The 21797-nt window shown below is 39.4% G+C and overlaps 1 protein-coding gene across 1 annotated transcript; it reads right to left on the bottom strand.

The window, feature by feature from the left end:
• Positions 1-10589: 10589 nt before the first annotated feature.
• Positions 10590-19252, bottom strand: parm1 (prostate androgen-regulated mucin-like protein 1). The gene is made up of 4 exons (XM_079178472.1): positions 19130-19252; positions 17115-17648; positions 12534-12612; positions 10590-12009 (listed from the first exon to the last, which is right to left on the bottom strand). The coding sequence occupies exons 1-4, from the start codon at positions 19161-19163 to the stop codon at positions 11931-11933; spliced, it is 726 nt and encodes a 241-aa protein (XP_079034598.1). The 5' UTR covers positions 19164-19252; the 3' UTR covers positions 10590-11930.
• Between the last annotated feature and the right edge of the window lie 2545 nt (positions 19253-21797).

Here is a 21797-nt window from a genome sequence, read left to right as displayed (position 1 = left end):
ATGGCTCCGAGAAGCCAGCTACTACCTGGGGGTAGTTCTGAAAATATGCTGTGGCCTACCTCAGAGCTGTCCAGCTGTCCTCTATGGAGTTGTTTTTTTTCCATACTATACAACATTTCTACAACTGTGTGATTATAAATACCGTGGCTCATTGGGTAGAGAGGGTCGTCCGGTAACCGCAAGACCGGCGGTTTCATCCTTGGCTGCTACATGTCCTGTGCCGAAGTATACCTGAGCAAGACACTAAACCCAGCCCACTGCTCCCAATATGCTAGGAATTGGTTAAATGCAGAAATTGAATTTCATCTGTATATAATGACGACTATAATACATTTAATTTCATTATATTTTTTAAATAAAGATGTCTACATTTCCCTTTCTGTCCTGTAAGCTAAGCTCTTTTTTATTCTACTAAGTAAATAATCAATGTGAAAAATTTGATATTCAAGGAGGGATTTGGTAATCCTAAAATCAGTATGGTGGCACCAAACATCCTGAGCCAAATAACAAAAAGTGGTAGCACTCAAAGTCTATTCTGAATCCAAAGTTACAGGTCAGATATGCTACTGGTTTACACGACAGGAGTTTGGTGCAAGTATCTTACCACAGCATCCTACATCAGACCCACGGGAAGCTTGAAGTGAGCTCTGAGGCAGACTGGCACAAAGACTTCCTGCCCCCAGGTAGCACTGAAAACTGGCCGACCATCTTTACACTCTGCTGACGGCAGCCTGTGGCTTGCCCCCTAACAGTGAACTAAGCCACACAGTGACCTATCACTGGCAGGACTCAAGAGCGCGACTGAGTCTTCCCCCCAGTTCAAACACTCACCGTCAGCATGGCTCCGAGAAGCCAGCTACTACCTGGGGGCAGTTCTGAAAATATGCTGCGGCCTACCTCAGAGCTGTCCAGCTGTCCTCTATGGAGTTGTTTTTTTTCCATACTATACAACATTTCTACAACTGTGTGATTATAAATACCGTGGCTCATTGGGTAGAGAGGGTCGTCCGGTAACCGCAAGGCCGGCGGTTTCATCCTTGGCTGCTACATGTCCTGTGCCGAAGTATACCTGAGCAAGACACTAAACCCAGCCCACTGCTCCCAATATGCTAGGGATTGGTTAAATGCAGAGCTTGAATTTCATATGTATATAATGACGACTATAATACATTTAATTTCATTATATTTTTTAAATAAAGATGTCTACATTTCCCTTTCTGTCCTGTAAGCTAAGCTCTTTTTTATTCTACTAAGTAAATAATCAATGTGAACAATTTGATATTCAAGGAGGGATTTGGTAATCCTAAAATCAGTATGGTGGCACCAAACATCCTGAGCCAAATAACAAAAAGTGGTAGCACTCAAAGTCTATTCTGAATCCAAAGTTACAGGTCAGATATGCTACTGGTTTACACGACAGGAGTTTGGTGCAAGTATCTTATCACAGCATCCTACATCAGACCCACGGGAAGCTTGAAGTGAGCTCTGAGGCAGACTGGCACAAAGACTTCCTGCCCCCAGGTAGCACTGAAAACTGGCCGACCATCTTTACACTCTGCTGACGGCAGCCTGTGGCTTGCCCCCTAACAGTGAACTAAGCCACACAGTGACCTGTCACTGGCAGGACTCAAGAGCGCGACTGAGTCTTCCCCCCAGTTCAAACACTCACCGTCAGCATGGCTCCGAGAAGCCAGCTACTACCTGGGGGCAGTTCTGAAAATATGCTGCGGCCTACCTCAGAGCTGTCCAGCTGTCCTGTGTGGAGTTGTTTTTTTTCCATACTATACAACATTTCTACAACTGCAGTTGGCAGAGCGCTACTGAGTCTTCCCCACAGTTCGAACGCTCACCGTCACCTTTGGTTCCGAGAAGCCATGGGCTACTAACCAGAATGTAGTTGTTAACATATACTGCAGGACACTCTCCAAACAGCTCAACACAGTGAGCATGAATCTGCTTACATGAAAGGGCAACACCCGACTGTAATAGGTTGAAAAGCCTCAGCCAACGAGCCGGATGATAGACCTTCACGTCAACAGGGAGCCCCCCAGGAAGCCTGACCACAGTCAAATAAAATAAAACTGTACTATAAATTATGAGCAGTTGTTTTCCCACGGCCTACCTCAGAGCCTCAGAGCCTCAGAGCTGTCCGGCTGTCCTCTGTAAAGTTTTGGAAGATACTGAGTTTAATTTGCATAAGCACCTGGCTTCATACATAAGATGACACGTCAACATTCTAATTTATTCGAGTCACAGAACAGTGCATGTTCCATCCAGCATTCTATTCTATTCTCAAGGGCAGATAATGTCTTCTTTTAGGGATTCACTATTTGCTAGTCCAGCGTTCACTATGTTTTCCATGGCACAGTTTTCACAAAACTCCACACATTATGACCCGTTAGCAGTAATGAAATAACCCAGTATATTACAAATAAAATGTGTCTATTGCTTTGCAGAGTCACAAGTCAGAACAAAAGTTTAAGCTGTTGCAAGTAACTCAACAAATTCTCCTTTTAAGTTAAGCTGTCTATGTTTGCAAATTCATATTCAAATGCTAATATATTGCATCCCGTGTACTTGATGGTAACTATAGCAACATCCAATCTCACCTGCTCCTGAGTTTGGGAATTAGTCAGTTGATGGATTTAAGACCTTAAAACTGTTTTGAACTGAAGTATTTGGTGGTTAATAGTTATTAAGACAAATAATAATAATAAGTCTTTCTATTAATTATTTTTTGTTTGCGTGGCACGTTTCACCTCTCTGATTGGAAGAAAAGATTACCCAATTTACATTTTACTACTATGAATTTTTTTGACATAATATAGGCCTACTATGACTTTATTCAATATGCTATACTGTGACTTATTTATTACTTTATTCGACATGCTAAAGCTAAACTATGACTTTTTTAGCTTGTGAAGTAATTCATATTTTGCTAGCTACAATGTTAGCGAGCAAGCAAGCTAAGGTTAGCCAGCTAGCTGTAATTTAGCTATGCTGCATGGATTTGGCAAAAACCTTTTGGACATACTTTATATGACTTTTTTCAATATACAATACTTAAACTCTTTAGACATACTGTAATATAGCTTTTCTTTGACTTGGTCCATAATATTTTGCGACAAAGGATGTTCTGCTTAATGTTTAAAATGTAAAAGGTATTGTGGACTCTCATCTTAGTACAAATATTCATTTTTAATTGAAAGCTTTCTAAAATTCCTCTTTTTGGGGTCCCAGTAAAGGAGGACGATGCTGTAGGATCTCTGAAGTACTTAAACTGCAGGCTTGCTATCTTAGTGAGCGTGCAGTATGAGAAAAACGGAACTGTGATCTCTTCGTATCACCGCTGTGCTTTCTGAAAGTTGGCATGCTTCGAATGGGATCAACATTTATATGGCCTGTGAGAATGCTTCCTGTTAAAGGGTGAAATTAGCCTTGTGTGTTTCTATTTTTTGGAACCTTTATCAAATGCAGTCAGTTGTAACTTTTATTTTCTCACTTTGTTACCATAGACCTTTATGTCTTTTTTTTTTATTGTATCTGATATCTCTTTGTATCACCGCTGTGCTGTCAGAGTCATGCAGAGATTAGCTGTGAAATATTGTGTAATTTACATAAACACACATGACTGGATGAGATGCAAGACGAGGAGGAGCTTGTTGATGGCAGAGAGGAACCCTCAGAGGGAATTATTGTCCTGTGAATGACTTACTGTTTTCACCCGTAAGATTGTTAAGACTATACTTTCAGGGATCATTTCTATAGTGTTTGACTTGAGAAATGTGTTTCTAAAGTGTTTTGTCTCGCTAACCACGATGATGAGATGCAATATTTCCCACTGAGCGTGAAGCGGGCACAGAGAAGTGATTCAGTTCACACACTTTCTGCCATTGATGACCGTTCTTTACTTCCTTGTGGAGTTAAGAGGTGGAGAATATGGACAGAGTGGTTTTCAGAATAAGTAAATGTCAAAAGAACACGGTTGTTTCGCCAATACATGTTAACATACAGCAGAGCTCTAAACAAAAGTGGAGACAACACGCTTCGATGGGGCTAACATGTATATTGCCTGTGAGACTGCTTCCTGTTAAAGGGTGAAATTAGCCGTGTGTGTTTCTATTTTTTGGAACCTTTATCAAATGCAGTCAGTTATAACTTTTATTTTCTCACTTTGGTACCATAGACCTTTATGTCTTTTTTTATTGTATCTGATATTTTTGGGGCGATTTCTTTATGGTATACTAAACTATGACATATTATTGTGACAGTGGCAGTGTGACTATATCCGTCAAACTATACTGTGACGTTTTACGACCTTTTCGACACACTATACTTTGATAATTTTTCAGCATACTATACAATGACTTTGTGACTTTCTTCGACATACTTTACCTTTAATGTTTTTGACATACAATATTGATTTTTTTTTTGTGGACCTCTTGTCATTCCATACAATACAAGTGTTGACCTTTTTCATCCTGTACTATGAATCAACAACAATAATTCCAATAAATAAAGCTTGAGGACAGAGATGCATTGTAAAATTGTTTGAAATCCAGTGCTTGTAAAAACTGTCCAAGGGAAAAGTCTCATAATAAAAAATATTTTAAAAATTAAAAGTGAAAAGAAAGGATCCAAATGTGACCATTTTATTCTTAATTTCATCCTATTTTTTTTTCTTTTTTTTTTTTTTTAGATTTTGAAGTTCTCATTACTTCCTTGCCTTCTGGGTAACACTTCATTTTAATAGTGTTGAGATTGAAAATGGTTACGCCATCCACTACAGCTGTGCCTTTATGTATATTTTTCAAAAACACAACATGTTTAAAGAATAATATAGAATTATTTAGTTTAGATAATTTGTTTCACAAGTACTATTAATTTAGCTTATTTCTTTTCATACGTGGAGTTTTAATGTCACTCCATGCTATCCAAGAGGGAACTTGTGTCATTATTTACCAACCAACGGTGGACCTCTGTCATTCCTTACAGTACAAGTGTGGACCTTTTTACTGTAAAGTGAATCCAAGTGTAGACTGAGCACACTAGTATATTGAAAAGTTGATTTACATCCAGTGCTTGTGCAAACCGGTCAGGCAAGTATTTTGGAAAGGCTGATGACAAATCAGTTTTTAGTGAACTAAAACTGAAAAGAAAGAATCTTATTAAGTATTTAGGTACTTAAGTATTATATTCTTAATTTAACCCTGGTTGTTTTTGTATTTTCTTCCATTCTTTTAGATTCTAAAATACACGTTGCTCTCCTGCCTTCTTGGTAGCCATTTAAATTAATACAGTGCCAAAAATAAAACTTAAGGTATCCACTAAAGTTGATTATTTTGTTACCATTTTTCTAAAACAAACATGTTTCAAGAGACTGATGTCTTCACTAAGTGGCCTGTTAGCCCCTCCACAGTCTGAAAGACAGGCTTGGGGCTGCAAGCCATTCACACAATGCAGGAGTGTTTAAACGACGTGTGTGAATGGGGTCGTTAAAATCCCTGCCCCAGCCTGTAGGATAAGTGCTGCGCATGGACTTAAACACTCACACACATGCAAGTCCCCACTTGGCTAAAATTAAAAAAAATCTACCAGAGGGCTTTGGACATGATTTCAGCTTGATATAAGGCATGACCATCAGGGGACCTAAAAAATGTCCCCTGTTTGTTCCTCGGTGCACAGTTAGTGGCTGTGTAACGACGCCTAAGCCCACTGTTGGATAGGTGCGCCGGTGCACACATGCACACACACTTTCTCAGCCTTTATATTCCTCTCAGCTGTCTCCTCTGTGTTTTATCTTGTATGTTACAAAAACCTGTTGATTAGTGACATTGGTGATAAAACTCATGTGCTACCTACAGCAACCACAACTTCAGGGGGTTGACAAATTAACAGAAACACCTCACATTGCTAACATCAAAATGGAAGGAGGACCCTTGTGTTTAAAATGCAGATTTCCGAATCTAAATATAACACTTTTTGCACGAGTAGCGATACTTAATATAAACAGTGGCTTGCTTGCTAGAAGAAGTTAACGCTTCACAGCCACCAGTATTCATGCAGCTGTTCTCACTGCATCTCCAAAATCTCCCCCTCTTATATACTTCTTTCAGTTTGAAACTTATCAAACGGGTCATGACATGTTTTCAGACCCTAAAGCATGTAAAAAATGATAAGAAACCAGAAAGAGTGAAGCTTCACTCTCATTTAGGCAGAAAGTGAAACCTGCAACCGTATTTTCCAAGTAAATGAAACAGCAGACGTTTCCGTTCTGTTGGTAGACACACACGCAAACGTGTGTGTGTGTGTGTGTGTGTGTGTGGGTGGTTTTGAAGTTATCAGACTAGAGATAAAATATATTGCACTTCAGAAATGCTTCCTGTATGGTTCAGGTTTCCAAATGCAATTGGTACACATTTCTATAACTTTTTTTTATATATTCACAAAATGGTATTACTCAAGAGTCCCAAAATATAACTTGGTTTATGACTAAATACCTTCAAAACTATTGACAGAAGTCTCAGCTGTGCTTTGTGTTTACTGCCAAGTAGCAAATGTTTAGAGGTTTTTATTGTCATTGTAGTGCTACAATGACATTTAGTTTGGTAGCCCTCAGCCAGCCAGCAGCAGCGAGTAACAACAACGATAAACAATATACAAGATAAAAATACACAAAAGGAATAAAACGTTACTAAAGTAATAATAAAATAAAGTTTGTGCAAACACTGTGTTAACACAGTGCAAACAGAGTATAAAGTGTGTCAGTAAAGTCAGTAGAATTTTCACAGCTTGATGGGTGAGGGGGGGGGGGGGGTGCTAGCTGTTTATGACTGAGTTGTAGCTACAGTGGTGTGTGTGTGTGTGTGTGTGTGTGTGTGTGTGTGTGTGTATCTCAGTCTGTTTGTACGTGTTTGTATAGTTCTGTACCCTCTCCCCGATGGCAGGGGGACAAACAGACTGTGACCTGGGTGGGTTGGGTCCTTGCTGATGTTGCTAGCCTTCTCGTGTAGGCGGCTAGCGTACACCGTACCCAGAGTCGGGAGCTTGGTTCCTACGATCCTCCGCGCTGTTTTAACTCTCTGCAGTGCAGCTGGTGTACCACACGGTGGCGCAGTGGCAGAGAATTGTCTCTATGGTGCTCCCGTGGAAGTTGACTAGTTAGCTGAGAGGGGACTTTGGCTTTTTTGTTTCCTCATGAAGAAGAGTCTCTGTTGGGCTTTCTTCACCAGGTGGGAGGTGTTAAGGGCCCATGTCAGATCCTTTGTGATGTGGATTCCCAGGAATTTGATTTCACTTACACTCTCCACCTCCTCACCGTTTATGTGGAGAGGGGGAGGTGGGGTCTTCCTGGTTCTCCTGAAATCCACGATGATCTCTTTGGTCAGGGATGTGTGAAGTGCTATTGAGACAGCATCCTCCGTAGATCTGTTTCCCCGGTAGGCAAACTGGTGGCTGTCCAGATCAGTGGGGATGTTGGCCTTGATGTGGGATAGTACAAGTCTCTCAAAGCACTTCATCACAATTGGTGTCAGAGCTATTGGGCGATAGTCATTGAGTTTTTTGAACACGGGGGTAATGGTAGTGGATTTGAGGCATGTTTTATATGCGTCTGGGACGTTTGTGTAAACCTGATCAAGAATGTCCTTGCCTCTGGTTGGAAGTCTTACATTTTTGTGCAGTTTGGGCATTATAGTCTTTAAGTCTGTGTGATTAAAGCCTCCTGCTCTGATCACAGCTCCCTCTGGGTGTGCATTCAGCTCCTCCAGGGCTAACGTAGCGTTAGCATGTGGTGGTCTATAAACAGCTGTGGTTAAGTCTAAGAGAGCAGTATACTCTCTCGGCATGTGGAAAGGTCTGCATTTTAGAGCCAGATATTCTATGTCCGTGGAGCAGTGTGCTCTTATGATGTCTGTAGATGTACACCAGTCATTGTTTACTCCTCCACCTTTGCTCTTCCCGGAGAGCATGGTGAACATGGTAAACACCATGCCTGCTAAACGTCAGCATGTTTGCATTGTCATTGTGAGCATGTTAGCGTGCCGACATTAGCATTTAGCTCAAAGCACCACCGTGTCTGAGTACAGCCGCACAGAGCTGCTTGAATGGCTGTAGAGTCTTATTGCGTGTAAGCCGCCTCTCTGTTAACTATGTCGATAGTGCATGTTGTCAGATTGTGGTTACAAACAGTCCTGAGCAAGTGAAGAGTGAGAGAGGAAGAGGCTTCTTCCTGTATCGCTTCTTCCTCTGTACAACGACGGCAGTAAATGAACTGAAGAATAAAACACCTGATTATTCACTCTCTTCAAACGCACCGTGCTGTGCAGTGCAAGTCCTCGTGGAGTATATCATTTCGGAGTTCTGCTTTCCAGATGTTTGTAATGTCAAAAAATGGTCCAGCACTTCCCCCAGTGTAATTATAATGACACACACACACACACACACACACACACACATTGCTTGGAGTATTTAAGGCCTGATAATAGCACTGCATCACCGATATCTGCACCCTCTATTATTACTGCTGCCCTTCTATGACGACAAATAGAGAGGCGAGTAGTAGCAGCGGTGGAAAGTAACTAAGTACATTTACACTACTATGCTTTTGTACATTTTAGTACCTCCATTTGATCTAATTTTACACTGCACACATCAAGTTGAATTCATAAACAATGAAATGCACCCTGCATCATTTCAATAGGCTCAGTGGTTTTCCTGCTATAGCCTCACTTAGTGTGGTATGGTGGCAGATGTTAGCCAACTCTTGATATTGATGTGTAACGTGTGTCCGTTTGCTGGCTTCATGGCTCTTGTCTGCCTGTGCTAGCATTACATTATGGTATGTTTTAATGTGGTATTATGTCAACAGTAACACAAGTGCCTGATGCAATTTTTTTTTTGGAGAATTCATATTTGAATCATAATTCAAATGATCTTGTAGTTTCTTGTTATCTTGTGGCCACCCTGGTCGCTGTTCAGCAAAATCTCTCTTCTTTAGAACTCAAACCAGCACATTTTCTTTTATTTCTAAACAGACCTAACCGACCTCCCATGTCTGAAGTGACATCACTCGAGGCAATTTATCAGACTTAACGCAGATCCTTCTGTAGACAAAAGGCTTTAAAAATAAAATATACTATTTACCTTCAGGTATACTGAATGCAAGACTTTTCTTTGTAAAGTACTTTTACATCATGGCGTTTCTACTTTTAGCTAAAGTAAAGGATCTGATCACTAGTTTAACATGTCAATTGTGTTTTTTTTAATTCAATCTTGATAGAATATGACAATAAGTAAATCTGTGAATAAATAGGAAGGGAGCGTTAAACTGTAACGCAGGTTAGGAGAAGAAGTTATCATAACTGGCGACACTCAGGTTCTTCCCCTTCTCTGCTGAGGCTAACCAGTCAATGATTGTCCAGCCACAATGCAGTATTTTAGCAATATGCAACCATGGATGTTGTGGCCAAATGACTGCAATAGATAGTTTTTTTTAATATGTCAACTAAATGACAAAGCCAGAGTTGACAATTTTAGGATCTCGGTGGAGATGAAGAAAGAAGATGGGAGGTTAGGAAAACAAAACAAGCTGCTGTGGTTTGAAGTAGAAGAGCGTGGGTAGGAGAGGAGGATGTCATGGGAAAGTGTTGGAGGAAGAGGAAGAATAGAAGCAGTCACGATGGGAGGGCAGTGATGACAGCACCGTTATTAAAGCTCCCACTAATAAATGCTCTACAGCCCATTGAGGAGCAGAGACGAAGACATCGTGCTGAGTATCCATGAGTGTTTTACGCACACGCTGTGTTGTCATATCACTTTATCTGTTTCACATGTTTCAAAAGATATCATGTATTCTTTCGTATTAACATAGTGTATATTAAAATAAGTATAAACATCAGTATATTCAAGGCAATCGGATAAATAGGCATATTTTGACCAACTAACAGTATTGCCATCTGCAGACATTTTTGTAAACAATCTGTTTTTCGTATCAACAATTTTCATATTAGTGCTTCCCTCACTTACATACAAAAATGTCACTACTTTTGTCCAAAGCTAAATATTTTACAAATAAACTATAGTTTTTCTAACATTTACTTGTTGGTATTTATGGTCTCCAGAGGAGGAATCCTGATGTTTTTGGAGACTTCTGATCTCTTGTTTGGCACTTTTATCAAATTTCTACTTGTTCACATAAAATATGATGAACAAATGTAACATGTAAATATACAAATACATATGATAAATATATATAAACGTAATGGACCAGATTTAAAGGACTTCCTTGACCATTCCTCTTCCACAGGGGATGAACCTCTTCAGTTTTATTGACCCCACTATCTTTCCTCTAGCCCGACTTGCAGAATTTTTTATAACCATTAGTTATCGGAGAGGCTTGTAGTGTTTGTTTTGTTTTGATGTGTGCTTATTATTGTACACGGTACACCAACAGACTGACATTGTCATCCAGAGAACAGCATATACATGCTTGTGTGTCTTTGTATGTCATATGCCACTCATTAACATTGTGTACATATAAGCACCTTGAAGTTTCTCTCTGAGTCTCTTTGACACAACAATCACAGGGACTCAAATGATTACTTTATTGCTTTTATTCCACAAACAATTAAATACAATCATATCACACAATCAAATGTTGTCACATCATTCTTCACCTGAATGCAAATAAGCAATACTATAATACTGAAGGAATGAAAATTACAATCAGAAATGCAGCCTGGAGCACATGGAGCAGGAGAGGATCCAGTGTTTTAGTTCACTTCAGTGGGATGAATACAAACAGGGCTTAAACCAGATATTATCCTTTTAAAGGCCAGTCTCTCTCTGCCTCTGCACCATTCAGTTTGTAGTATGAAAACGATTCATGTTCACTTTAACTGCATGTGATATAAATCTTTTCATGTAAAAACTCTTTTACACACTTAATTTGAAAATGAATGAATGAAGCTACAAACCTTTCTTGGTTCCCGTGGCCGCTAATGCTAACTTTGCCCCTTTTGTTTTGGCTAAAAATGTCTCTACTCCCCAGCTTATAGGAGAAATTCTGAAAGCTCTTACTTTTTTTTTTTTTTTGCCTTAATTAAAAATCTATTTCTATTGTCTTATTCCTATTTTCATCCTCGATAAAAGCTAAGACAGTCATCATCATCCTTTTTAGCACCTTTCTCAAAATTTCCCTTTCCGTATGCAAATGTCTAACTCTTCATCTCCTCGAATCTAAGAGTATTAATGTTAAACCAGGACATTTGTAGATGAGTGCTGTCTGAGCTTTGTACTTTGTCTGGCTGGCTACATTCAGGTTGATAGCAGAACCTTTTTCTACTTTTGCGACAGAAACCTCATTGTTTCACAGTTTAATTAAGAAATAGGTATCTCAAGTGCCTCAACAATCATGATGTATTGTTTGAACTGTTTTTCATAATAATACTATTGCTGCTGCCAGACAGTGGTAATTTGTCAGAGCTTCCTCATCTACTACAGTTGCTTAGAGTAAAGTTTTTTTGTACTTTTTTGCTGTCAAAACATCCTGGTTGAGCTTACAAAATTCCTCCTTTTTGACAAAACTGATGAACACGCTTGTTTTCACTGTAATTTAACATTTTAGCTGTGGTAATATAATTATGCGCTAAGTCTATGCAGCCAGAGCTGTTTTAAAATGTTTGTCCTTCTATGTTTACTCTACCTAGCAATAAAACAAATGAGGCTACTTTAACAAAGATCAATAGAAACATCACATTTGCTTTGCATTTTGGCAATCAAGCGGTCAGGCCGCAGCTATAAAATGTGACCGCGCTGAACTCATCACGCACACACGAAAAACGCACTCTGATCAGAACGTCTCCATCCACAGACTGAGGGCTCTGGGTTTAGGGGGTCGCTTCTGGAGTTGGAGGTTCAAAAGTTAGGATTCATGGGTCATACATTGGGTTGCTGAAATTGGCCATAGCGCTGCGGTCGTTGTCCATAAGAGAGCCATAGGATCTACGTCTGGAACGGAGAGGAAGTAGAGAAAAAACAGTGAGAGAGAAGTTGAATGGAAAGAAAGGAATATGATGACAGTAGTCTTTAAAGAAAGACGCTATATATATATATATATGAAATAAAGATACTTAAAAAAATACTCTTTTGGTTATACAAACATTTTATAGTTACTCTGATGCTTGACATAATCATTAATTTACTATAGTAAGAGTAGCCCCTGAAACCTGTACACAACAAAAAGTGTTTTTGATATTTGTTAAATAAAAAAATGTAACTAATGAAATTATATATATATCATCTTCATTGTGTATATATATCATCCCGTGGATATCACGGGATATCATCTTCATTGTGACGGCAGAAATCTCAGAGACATATACCTTTACAAAAAAAAACTCTAATTCACGGCAAAATATGTTTATCTTATAACCTTATCACCTTTCCCACAAAATGTCATCACTTGAGTTTTACTACATTAACAATAACATCATAATGCACTCGTTATAGATTTGTTTGAGCTTTGGACTCACCGGATCCTATGGTAGTAAAGCCCACCCAACACTGAGGTGACAGTCACTGTGACCACAATAAGAATAACTACAATAGTTCCTGGAGAGAGAAAGAGAGAGACAGTAAGTATCATCAGATCCATTGTTTGTAAAAACGGTTTTAGTCCTGCAAACAAGTAATATGTTTTTCCAAGTACCTTGTGCCTAAGTTTCTTCCTACATTACTTCCTTTCCACCTTTTACACAATACTTCTGAACTCAAACTGTATGTCTTCAGCGTGCTTATCGCTAGTGTTGTGCAAGTTATTTGAAACTGTTTTAATTACTCTTTTTGCAAAAGTAATGCATTACATTACTCGTTACATAGTTTTTGTTACTCAGGACGGTTCTGTCAAAGGTGCCTTTTATGTCCAACTGAAATATATATATAGAGATATGTGTTTTTTAATAATTAAAAGGAAGGAATAAAAAGGTATTTGGGGAAATATCAGAGATGTCTCAGTTGACTCTGCCAAAATGTATTGTTTGAAAATTGTTTGCATTATTTGCGCGGCATCTCTGGTGGTGAACAAACGCACTACCCACATTCGAATAAATGGGAGGACTGCGTTCAATTTTCATGGCAGTCCATCTTTCAGTTGTTGAGACATTCTACACCAAACCTCAAAGGTCAAACTCATGGTGGAGGTAGATGAACACAGGAGATAATACAATTGATTAAAATGTACTGTCTGGAAACCAATGGATATCTGGCAATAGTTGGCTGATGGGATGACCAATAGACATCGCCATCCATACAGCCATGACACCAGCAAAGCACAGCAAAAATCTAGTTTCAGAATGAATTTGAGACATAACATTTCACAGGATAGTTTTTGTTTGAGATTTACAAAGTCCGACTTAAAAATGTGTTTCTGCCATTAGTTTTTTCACGAGGTTGCAACTCATGTCATCATCCAAACACACCTCATAGTTCCCTTATTGGTCGGACCCATACAGTACATGGCTGGCCTCAACTGATTATACTTTGTGTGTGTGACTTCAATCTTCCTCTGTCATGTACCATGACCTTAAGATAATTTCTTTGCCAGCAGACCACACTGACCTTTGAGCTGAAGTATTAATTAGTAATCTCGTAGCCGGAAACTTAACCAAGCACATTGCTGCAGGTGTATTACTATGTGTGAGATGGCACTAATGCCCAGAAAAAATGTTTAGACGGCTGTCACACTCCAAGTCACTCCTCTTATTCGGAAGCAGAATTCAATCAATAATCACCACCTTGGGAAATTAAGCTGTCTCCAACACCTCTCTCTAAGTTCAAAGTGTAAGTTGCTTGGCTGACAGACAACCAAGTAACAGATAACTTTGTTGAGTTTCAACAGTGATCTGGGAGGACACTTTAGGGAATTGAGGGCTCCATTGGATGCTCTGACAAAATGGCCTTTTTTTTGTTTGGTTGCTGTAGATTATCAAATCAATCTTCAACTCGTCATGGAACAAAGTGGTCCGATCCTTGAACTCATTTGGCGATAGGTGGGTGGAGTGGAAGATCGAGGTTCGTGCTACACAAACACGGAAACAATTGCAGAAAAGCTGCGTCACAATGCAAATATTAGAGGAAAACCTTTGCCATTTTAAAATAACTTCTGTTTCTTGTTTTCCACTTTCTTGTGGCTTTCACAACAAAAGAAACCAAGATAGTCTGACCAGGGCCGATTAAATCAATTAAACAGACGACCATGAACCAAAACTTCTCTGGTTCAAGTCAGGCCAAGGACCTTTGTTGCAGCTCATTCCCCATCTCTTACTCCTTTCCTGTCATCTCTCTACTTTCACTGTCAAATAAAGGCATACAATGGACAATAATAATTATAATAGAAGTGATAAGTTACAGATGTTGAAACCAGCTGTCAAGACAATTGTAATTGCTCACTTGGTTGTGTTCTAACATTGTAAAACTTTTTTGTTTGTTGTGTAAGCATGCTATCATTAGCCAATTAGCACTAAACACAAAGTACAGCTGAGGCTGATGGGAATGTCGTTACTTTTGCAGGTTTTTGGCGTACATGACAAATGGAAATTAGGACCTCATGATAGCAAGGAAAAGTTAAGGTATCATGTTATTGCAATTGACACTGAGGAGAACACGGATGTCTGCACCACATTTCATGGAAACCAACCCAATAGTTGTTGAGACATTTCGTTAAAAAACAAAAGTGTTAACCTCACTGTGTGGCACTGGAGATTGCATTTCTAACTGTTACCAGTTGTGGTGGAAAAAACTATTTAACAGTACTGAGTGAGTCCTATGATACTGAAACAAAGAACATTGAGAAAATAAGTTTGTCTTTGAAGTATTTATTCTCTGTGCAGAGAAGGTTCAATCGTCATACAGAGTGCAATGCAGTCTGAAGGAGGACGAACCCAGGGTGCAGGTTGTGCACGACTTAAATAAAGGACCTGAGCACCGTGTCATCACTAAGACATCTGGGCAACAGTGACCATTCTGTGGATAACTATTGAATGGTCTGCATCCCCATTCAGCCCCTTATCTAAGCTGACAATATCATCTCCTTGAGTACGACACACACATTGTATTACTCTACTTGAGAATACCCTCACTGACCATGTCTGACATTCATTAACCTTGTTTATAACTGGGAGTCCTAAAATCTTGAAGTTTTATCTCACAAGACAAAAATGGCCAAAACACTGAGTGGTCCGACAATAAAAACAGATGAATAAGTCACAGTGGAAATTTGCCATCACACATATTAATTTGCTTTCAGACATGATGGTAAATCAAACAAGAACTTTCAGTTTTGGACTTTTGGGTGTGCTAAAGCATATAACTGCAGAGAAATAATTCCACATTTAGTTCCGGACTTAAGTTTCTGGGGCTATGTCTAGCCGCCGGGTGACTCATAGTACTCATAACACTTATATTTAGACACCTAGCCAAGAAGCAGCCTAAGATCAAAAACTGTGCCCTGGCGGTATGTCATAAAAGTTCTGAGTCAGATGCATTATCAGATTCAATGGTTACTGATGACGGGAATGTCTTTTCACATTCCTGCACATGAGGGACAGAGTTCAAACTCTGTTAAAATGACATACACAGAAATCCGTAATAAGAATGGATAGATCTATAGAGCTGAGAGACTTGCTTAACGTGTCTCTGTAACGACTGGATGCCATTTAAAAAAAAGTTTTGTGAATTATAGAGTGAGCAGGGAAAGAACTGGCACACAGCCATTTGTCTTCAAACTGATGCCGTTCGTTTTCACTCATTCAACTAGTGAAGACTCAACTCCAAAGTAAACAAGGAAGTGTGAGAGTAAAGTGTTGTGTTCAAATATTAACCACAGATCGACACATTGCCTAAATAGGTCAAAGAGAATGAGGAACGGATGCATGGACTCTGTGTGTTTACATTGACCTCTTTAATCAGAGAGGTGTGATCACCGGCGCTTTGTTCTTTGGTTCCCTTTTTTCACTCAGAGACCCTCACATTTTGATGTTTTAGGACAGATGGACCATTTACATCAGAAACAAATGGTTTCGTCAGATGACATGCAGTTTAATATGTTTTGACTATACTTTTATAAAATTATTTATACAAAATGGAGAGGTAGGCACCCTGGGCCTGAGGGCCCCAAACAGCTATAAATATATTATGATATTCGGATAGTATTGAATTATTTTACTATTCTTATTCATTGTATCCCAAAATAACTAACAAAAGGCGCCCAAAGCACTTAAAAATATGCAACAGATTCAGATTTGACTCACTAGTACATTGTGCTGATAAAGCCTCTCTTTAACTCTTCACTACGCAAACATTTTACTGTGCAGTAATAGTAGTTTAGAAACATTGGTGAAATGGTGGACAAAAAACGTAATGCAGATCATTTCCAATCCTATCAGTTGCTTGCTTTGACATAACCACCGCGGTTATAAAGACGAACATGGATTTATAAGTGGAGGGAAGTTATTCACCTGTATTTCTGCCTATTATTTCCTGCAACTAACAGGCAGATTTTTTGTACTCATTATGCTGAGCCCTGACTATTCCTCTTGCACCACCATTACGTCGATATTCATAGCTCTGAGTGAAATATCTTTACAACTTTTGGATGGATTGCCATGAAATTTGCTACATATATTCAAGGTCCCTAAAGGATGAACTCTAGGTCAAAGTTCTCAGTGAAATATCTCTGTGATTTTGTATAGCTACTTGATTGTTTGGCACAACATTTGGTATAAACATTCATGGTCCCCAGATGATGCATTCTGTCGTCAGACGGTGACTTTTCCTCTTGTGCTGCCAGCTGATTGACATTTATGGTTGTAATTGAAATATCTTGACAGCTATACCGCGTAAATTGCTGTGAAATTTGGTACAGACATACATGGTGCCCAGAAGCTGAATTGCAGTCAAATTGATCCCCTGACCTTTTATCTAGCGCCAGCATCTGTTCTAAACTTTAATTTGCCCAATACTTTGGTTTATGACCAGTTAACTAAAACTAATGACGGTCTCACCTACTTTGTGTTTCGTTATAATTATCAAATGTTAGCATTCTTGTCGCTACATACCTGAGCTCAGAGCCTCGGACTCATGTCCTTCTTGTCCCAGTGTGGTGGTTTGGGTGGTACTTGCGGTGGTGCTGCTGGTGGTGGTACTGGTAGTAGTTGTTGTGCCGGTGTTTTGGGTGCTGATGGGGCTGGTGGTTTGTGCTGTGCTGGGGGGGCTGGTGCTGGTACTGATGCTGGGGCTTGTGCTGGTACTGATGTCGGGGCTTGTGCTGGTACTGATGCCGGTACTGATGCTGGAGCTTGTGCTGGTACTGACGTTAAAGTCCTGGGTGTCAGTTGTGATAGATGGAGATGAGGAAGAAAATGAAGACGACGTGGTTTGTGTTTCTGATGAAATTGTCGCATTTGGAGTGTTTGTTTGCTCAGTGCTGGATACATTTTGGGTGGAAGCTGTATTGTTGGTAGACAGAGTTGTACTGGTGGAAGTTATATTGGTGACATCAGCACTTGACGTGGGTGGTTGAGTAGTTGATGAATTCAAGGTTGTAGCCTCGGAGCTGACGTTGGTAGGCCTCAATGAACACAACAGTAGACCTGCAATTTAAAACAAAACATTTTTTTTATTTAAAGTACAATCCGGCGGCAATGTGTTTCTACAGATTTAAGAGCATACAACAGCTATTCTTGTTGTTATTACAGGCCCCACAGTCTCTGAGGACACCATAGAGGGATGATAATGATCTTACACTCCATGTATTTTACACATTACGGTCAGTTTACTCAACATGAGCGCTCCAAAAAGTTAACACGATGATGTCATGTCATGGAAGATGTCATGATGATGTCATGGAGGTGAAATACTAAATCACTTGAGTACCCCTTTAATATTAATTGTGTGTGTGTGTGTGTGTTTTTTTATTAATACCATCACTGACGACTCTGAATGTGGCAATTACAAACGGTACACATGAAACACTTTAAAGTTTTGGGGCTTTTACCAATAACAGTAATAAAACAGAATACGACACATTGTTGGTTTTAGTGTTTTCCAGGGATTTGTTGACTTTAAGAAAAATATAGAATTTAACACGCAGTTCAACAACTTTCAACTTCACCTTTAGAACAAGTAGGTCACAGTTAACAGTTAAAAGTCATGGCAGAATCAAGTTCTGTTTTCGGAGAACCGTATAATGCTATAGGGGGAGAGGCAGAGTTGTGTCCTCAGTGTTTTAGTGAAAAGGAAGTTGGGGCAGAGATCAGGTATGATGCATTCATTGTCACTCCACATTTCTACTGGAAATGAATAACAACATCATCCTCTGACAGAAAGTCAGTGATTCAACTCACCACATTATCCTGTGATGCAAGAACTCCATTACTACCTCCAGGTTTCAAAACTGCACGGTGTTGTTCACAACCAAAGTCAAAGTTAAGAAGAACTAAAAAGATTCCACGCCCCTGAGCATTAGTGGCACCTACACAAATGCGTTTAATCATCCCAGAGTTGAAAGAGTGAAAATATCCAATGTACTTTCTCACTTGTTAAATATTGTTTTTACAGCTCAGCACCAAATCAAATGTTACACAACAAAGAAGCATTCCGTTGTTTAACGCTAACCCTCATCAGGCAGAGCCGGCTTGTGATTTTAACTTTATTTGTATTGAATACAACTAACTAACATCATTTTTTTAAACCAGTGAAAAAAGTCTGTTCTTCAGAGATGTTTCAACTGTTGCAATTTAATAAAAAATATCTTGAAACAAGTCTGTCTTAGTCATAAATGGGAAATAATTTCACGCAGATTTTTTAACAATTTCCAAGAGTTTACACAACACCAAATAGTAAGAGGGACATTTTTACAATGAAGTGGTATGTCTGCATTCCCTCCACCTCCCTCAGCAAAACTTTTCTTCAATTTATTGAATTATCTTGATAGTTGTGACGTGATCTTCCACATATTCTGACTTGTTGGAAACATTGACAAGTCTTGTACATAATAAGACAAAGAGAGAAATCAGATTTCAAGGCTAGTCACCACATCAAATAGCATGCATTGATGTCAGTGTTTACTTACATGATATCAGAGCCTGCAGGCTGACCCTCATCATAGTGCTCTTTTCACTGTATATCTCCACAAACACTTGTGTAGCTGCAGCTCTGCGCTCTGTGCTCCCTGAGGACAGATGTAGTGTGTGTGGCTGCCTGTGACTGAAGGTGACTGATTACAAGAGCCTGGAGGCGAGGCTACGTGACGACTGAGTGATGCAAGAAAAGAAAAAAAAGGGAGGGGGGGGGCGGCCCGGTCATTGAAGCTGTTTTAATGATGACTTAAAGGACCAGTGTGTATGATTTAGTGGCATCTACTGGTGAGGCTGCAGATTGCATTAAAATAAAATACCCCTTCGCACACCCCTCCCTTTCCAAGGGTGTCTGAGTACTATGGTGGCTTTCAGTTTAAGTAAGTACGTGAAAGTAAAGTACGAGTGAGCTTATTGTACGTAATAGTATTTGGTATCACTAATATTCCTATATGTGATTATAATGTGCTATACTATAAAGTGAGTACAGGATTTATATATTGTTTAATTCCATTCCTCATCCCTTATCAGTGTAATATGTCCAAAATATCCCAGTATTTATGTATATTTTTTATAGTAAAACATTTCAAATACACATCATGTAATATATTATAAAATATGTTACCAAGTATAGCTTATTAGTTTCATGTGTGTAAGGTAGTCAATTTAAATTGAATGTTGTTCTTAAAAGTATGTGATTGATATAAATCAGTGACACTGTATATAATATATACCTGTGTGTATATACACTGAGTATTACAGCCGACAGATAACCTAGGAGTCCATGAAGCACAATAAAAATTGATGAAAGTATTCATTAACTATTTATCTGTTAAACTGTTTCCCACCAACAATAGTTGGACTTATGCAGCTTCCCCAATCACTTCAGGCAGTGTTGGTTGGAGTTAAACACTTCACGTTTAAAAATGAATAGAAAGCAGTTCAGAAAGAAGTGACCTTACCAGACCTCTCTTTCCCGCTCCTCATCTCTGCTCGAGGCGATTGGCCCAAGGCTAAATGGAGCCACGACTAGCATAGCACACATGCATATCTGACTGTGGCAGGTTTTGACAAGGAAGACGAATGTGTGGAATAATGAAAGAAAATATCTGTTTCTGATCCCTCTTCAAACTCTCAATCATGAGTCCAACAATGCAATGCTCAATCAATCATCAGGTCAGCGTTTCAATTTGTCCAATCCTTTCATTTATACCCAAATACCAGCCAAACTAATGTCACTGCCATCAGCCTCAGCTGTAGTTATGCAAAAGTTAGCAGGTTAATATTCTGAACCAAGAAGGTGAACATTATGCGTGCCAAATATCAACATGCTAACATTGTCACTGCCAGCATGACACTAGCATGTCTGTAAAATCTTAGACTTGTTATGATGGCAATGTCACTCGGCCTTTCTGTCCAGACTAAAATATCTCAACAACTCTTGGCGCTGCCACTAACAACTAGTTTCTGTGGATTAATCCATTGACTATTTGACCAATTAGTTGATTGTTCTAAACAATACATTTTTCTCCAAAAAGTCAAATTGACCATTTCATTTAAGTACATTTTATTTTGACGAACTGTAGGCTTTGTCATTGTATTGAACATTATCCCTGACATCTTAAATAAAGTAATTGTAATGGACTATCTGATCCTTTTTAATTTCTTTAGAATCTTAGACTTGTTACACTAAAATATGTTGTGATCAGATCAACTTACCTGAGGAATTGAGGCTGACAGAGGCATTGTCCTTATTTAAAGAGCTGCTGCTGATGCTGCTGCCAGCTGAGGTGGTTGTGATGGTGACTGGTGTAGTCCTGGTCACAGATGACGGGTCAGGCCCTGAAGTAGAGTTGGATTGGGATACGGAAGCAGAATACATTGAGGAGGTGTCCACTGGTGATGAAGCTGGATGGACGACGGTACTGGTGTCTCTGGTATCTCCCATCCTGTCTGTCACTCTCTCGGTGTATTGAGTAGAAACTGTAGAGGTGCCTTCAGCCTCACTGGTGGACTGAGCTGAATATGTCGTGGTCACCTCAACAGATGACGGGGTAGTTTGGGCGGATGAGGACTGGAGAGTTGTGGTCGGTGTTGCAGCGGAGGATTTCTTTCTTGTGGTCGATAGAGGAACAACTGTTGGAGGAAGAGAGTTTTGCAGTGTACTTGAGGATGGTGATGGTGTTGATGGTGAAGATAGTGTGGTGGAGGGAGCTGCACTCTGTCCTGTTGGGGCACAGAAGAACAACAGCCCTGCAAAGTCAAGACTTGTCTGTTCATTATACCATTGGAAAAACATCTTTGTTGGATCAAAGCAGAAAGAATATTTGAGGAAAAAATATTCTTCAAGATGTACTTATGAGAGAGGTAGAATTGGAACCTAGCGTTATATCCAAACAGATATAACGAGCAAGCTTTTCATGCAGCTAACTAACTTCAACAGCATGATCACTGGTGTTTTTTCAGTGAACTAGTACTGTACACACAGGCAGTATTTGGGAACTACAACGATTGATCTTCTTTAATTGATAGCTTGATGGTAAATACACAAAAATTAAAATGGACAATTCCTAATTTGTGCCATCTACTAGCCACATGAGTCTAGGGATGGCAATGTCACTCGGTCTTTCTGTCCAGACTAAAATATCTTAACTCTTGGCGCTG

This window comes from Pholis gunnellus (assembly GCF_910591455.1).
Source record: "Pholis gunnellus genome assembly, chromosome: 18".
Lineage (NCBI taxonomy): Eukaryota > Metazoa > Chordata > Actinopteri > Perciformes > Pholidae > Pholis > Pholis gunnellus.
Note: the sequence above shows the minus strand (reverse complement) of the source record. Positions and strands in the feature narration are given on the sequence as shown.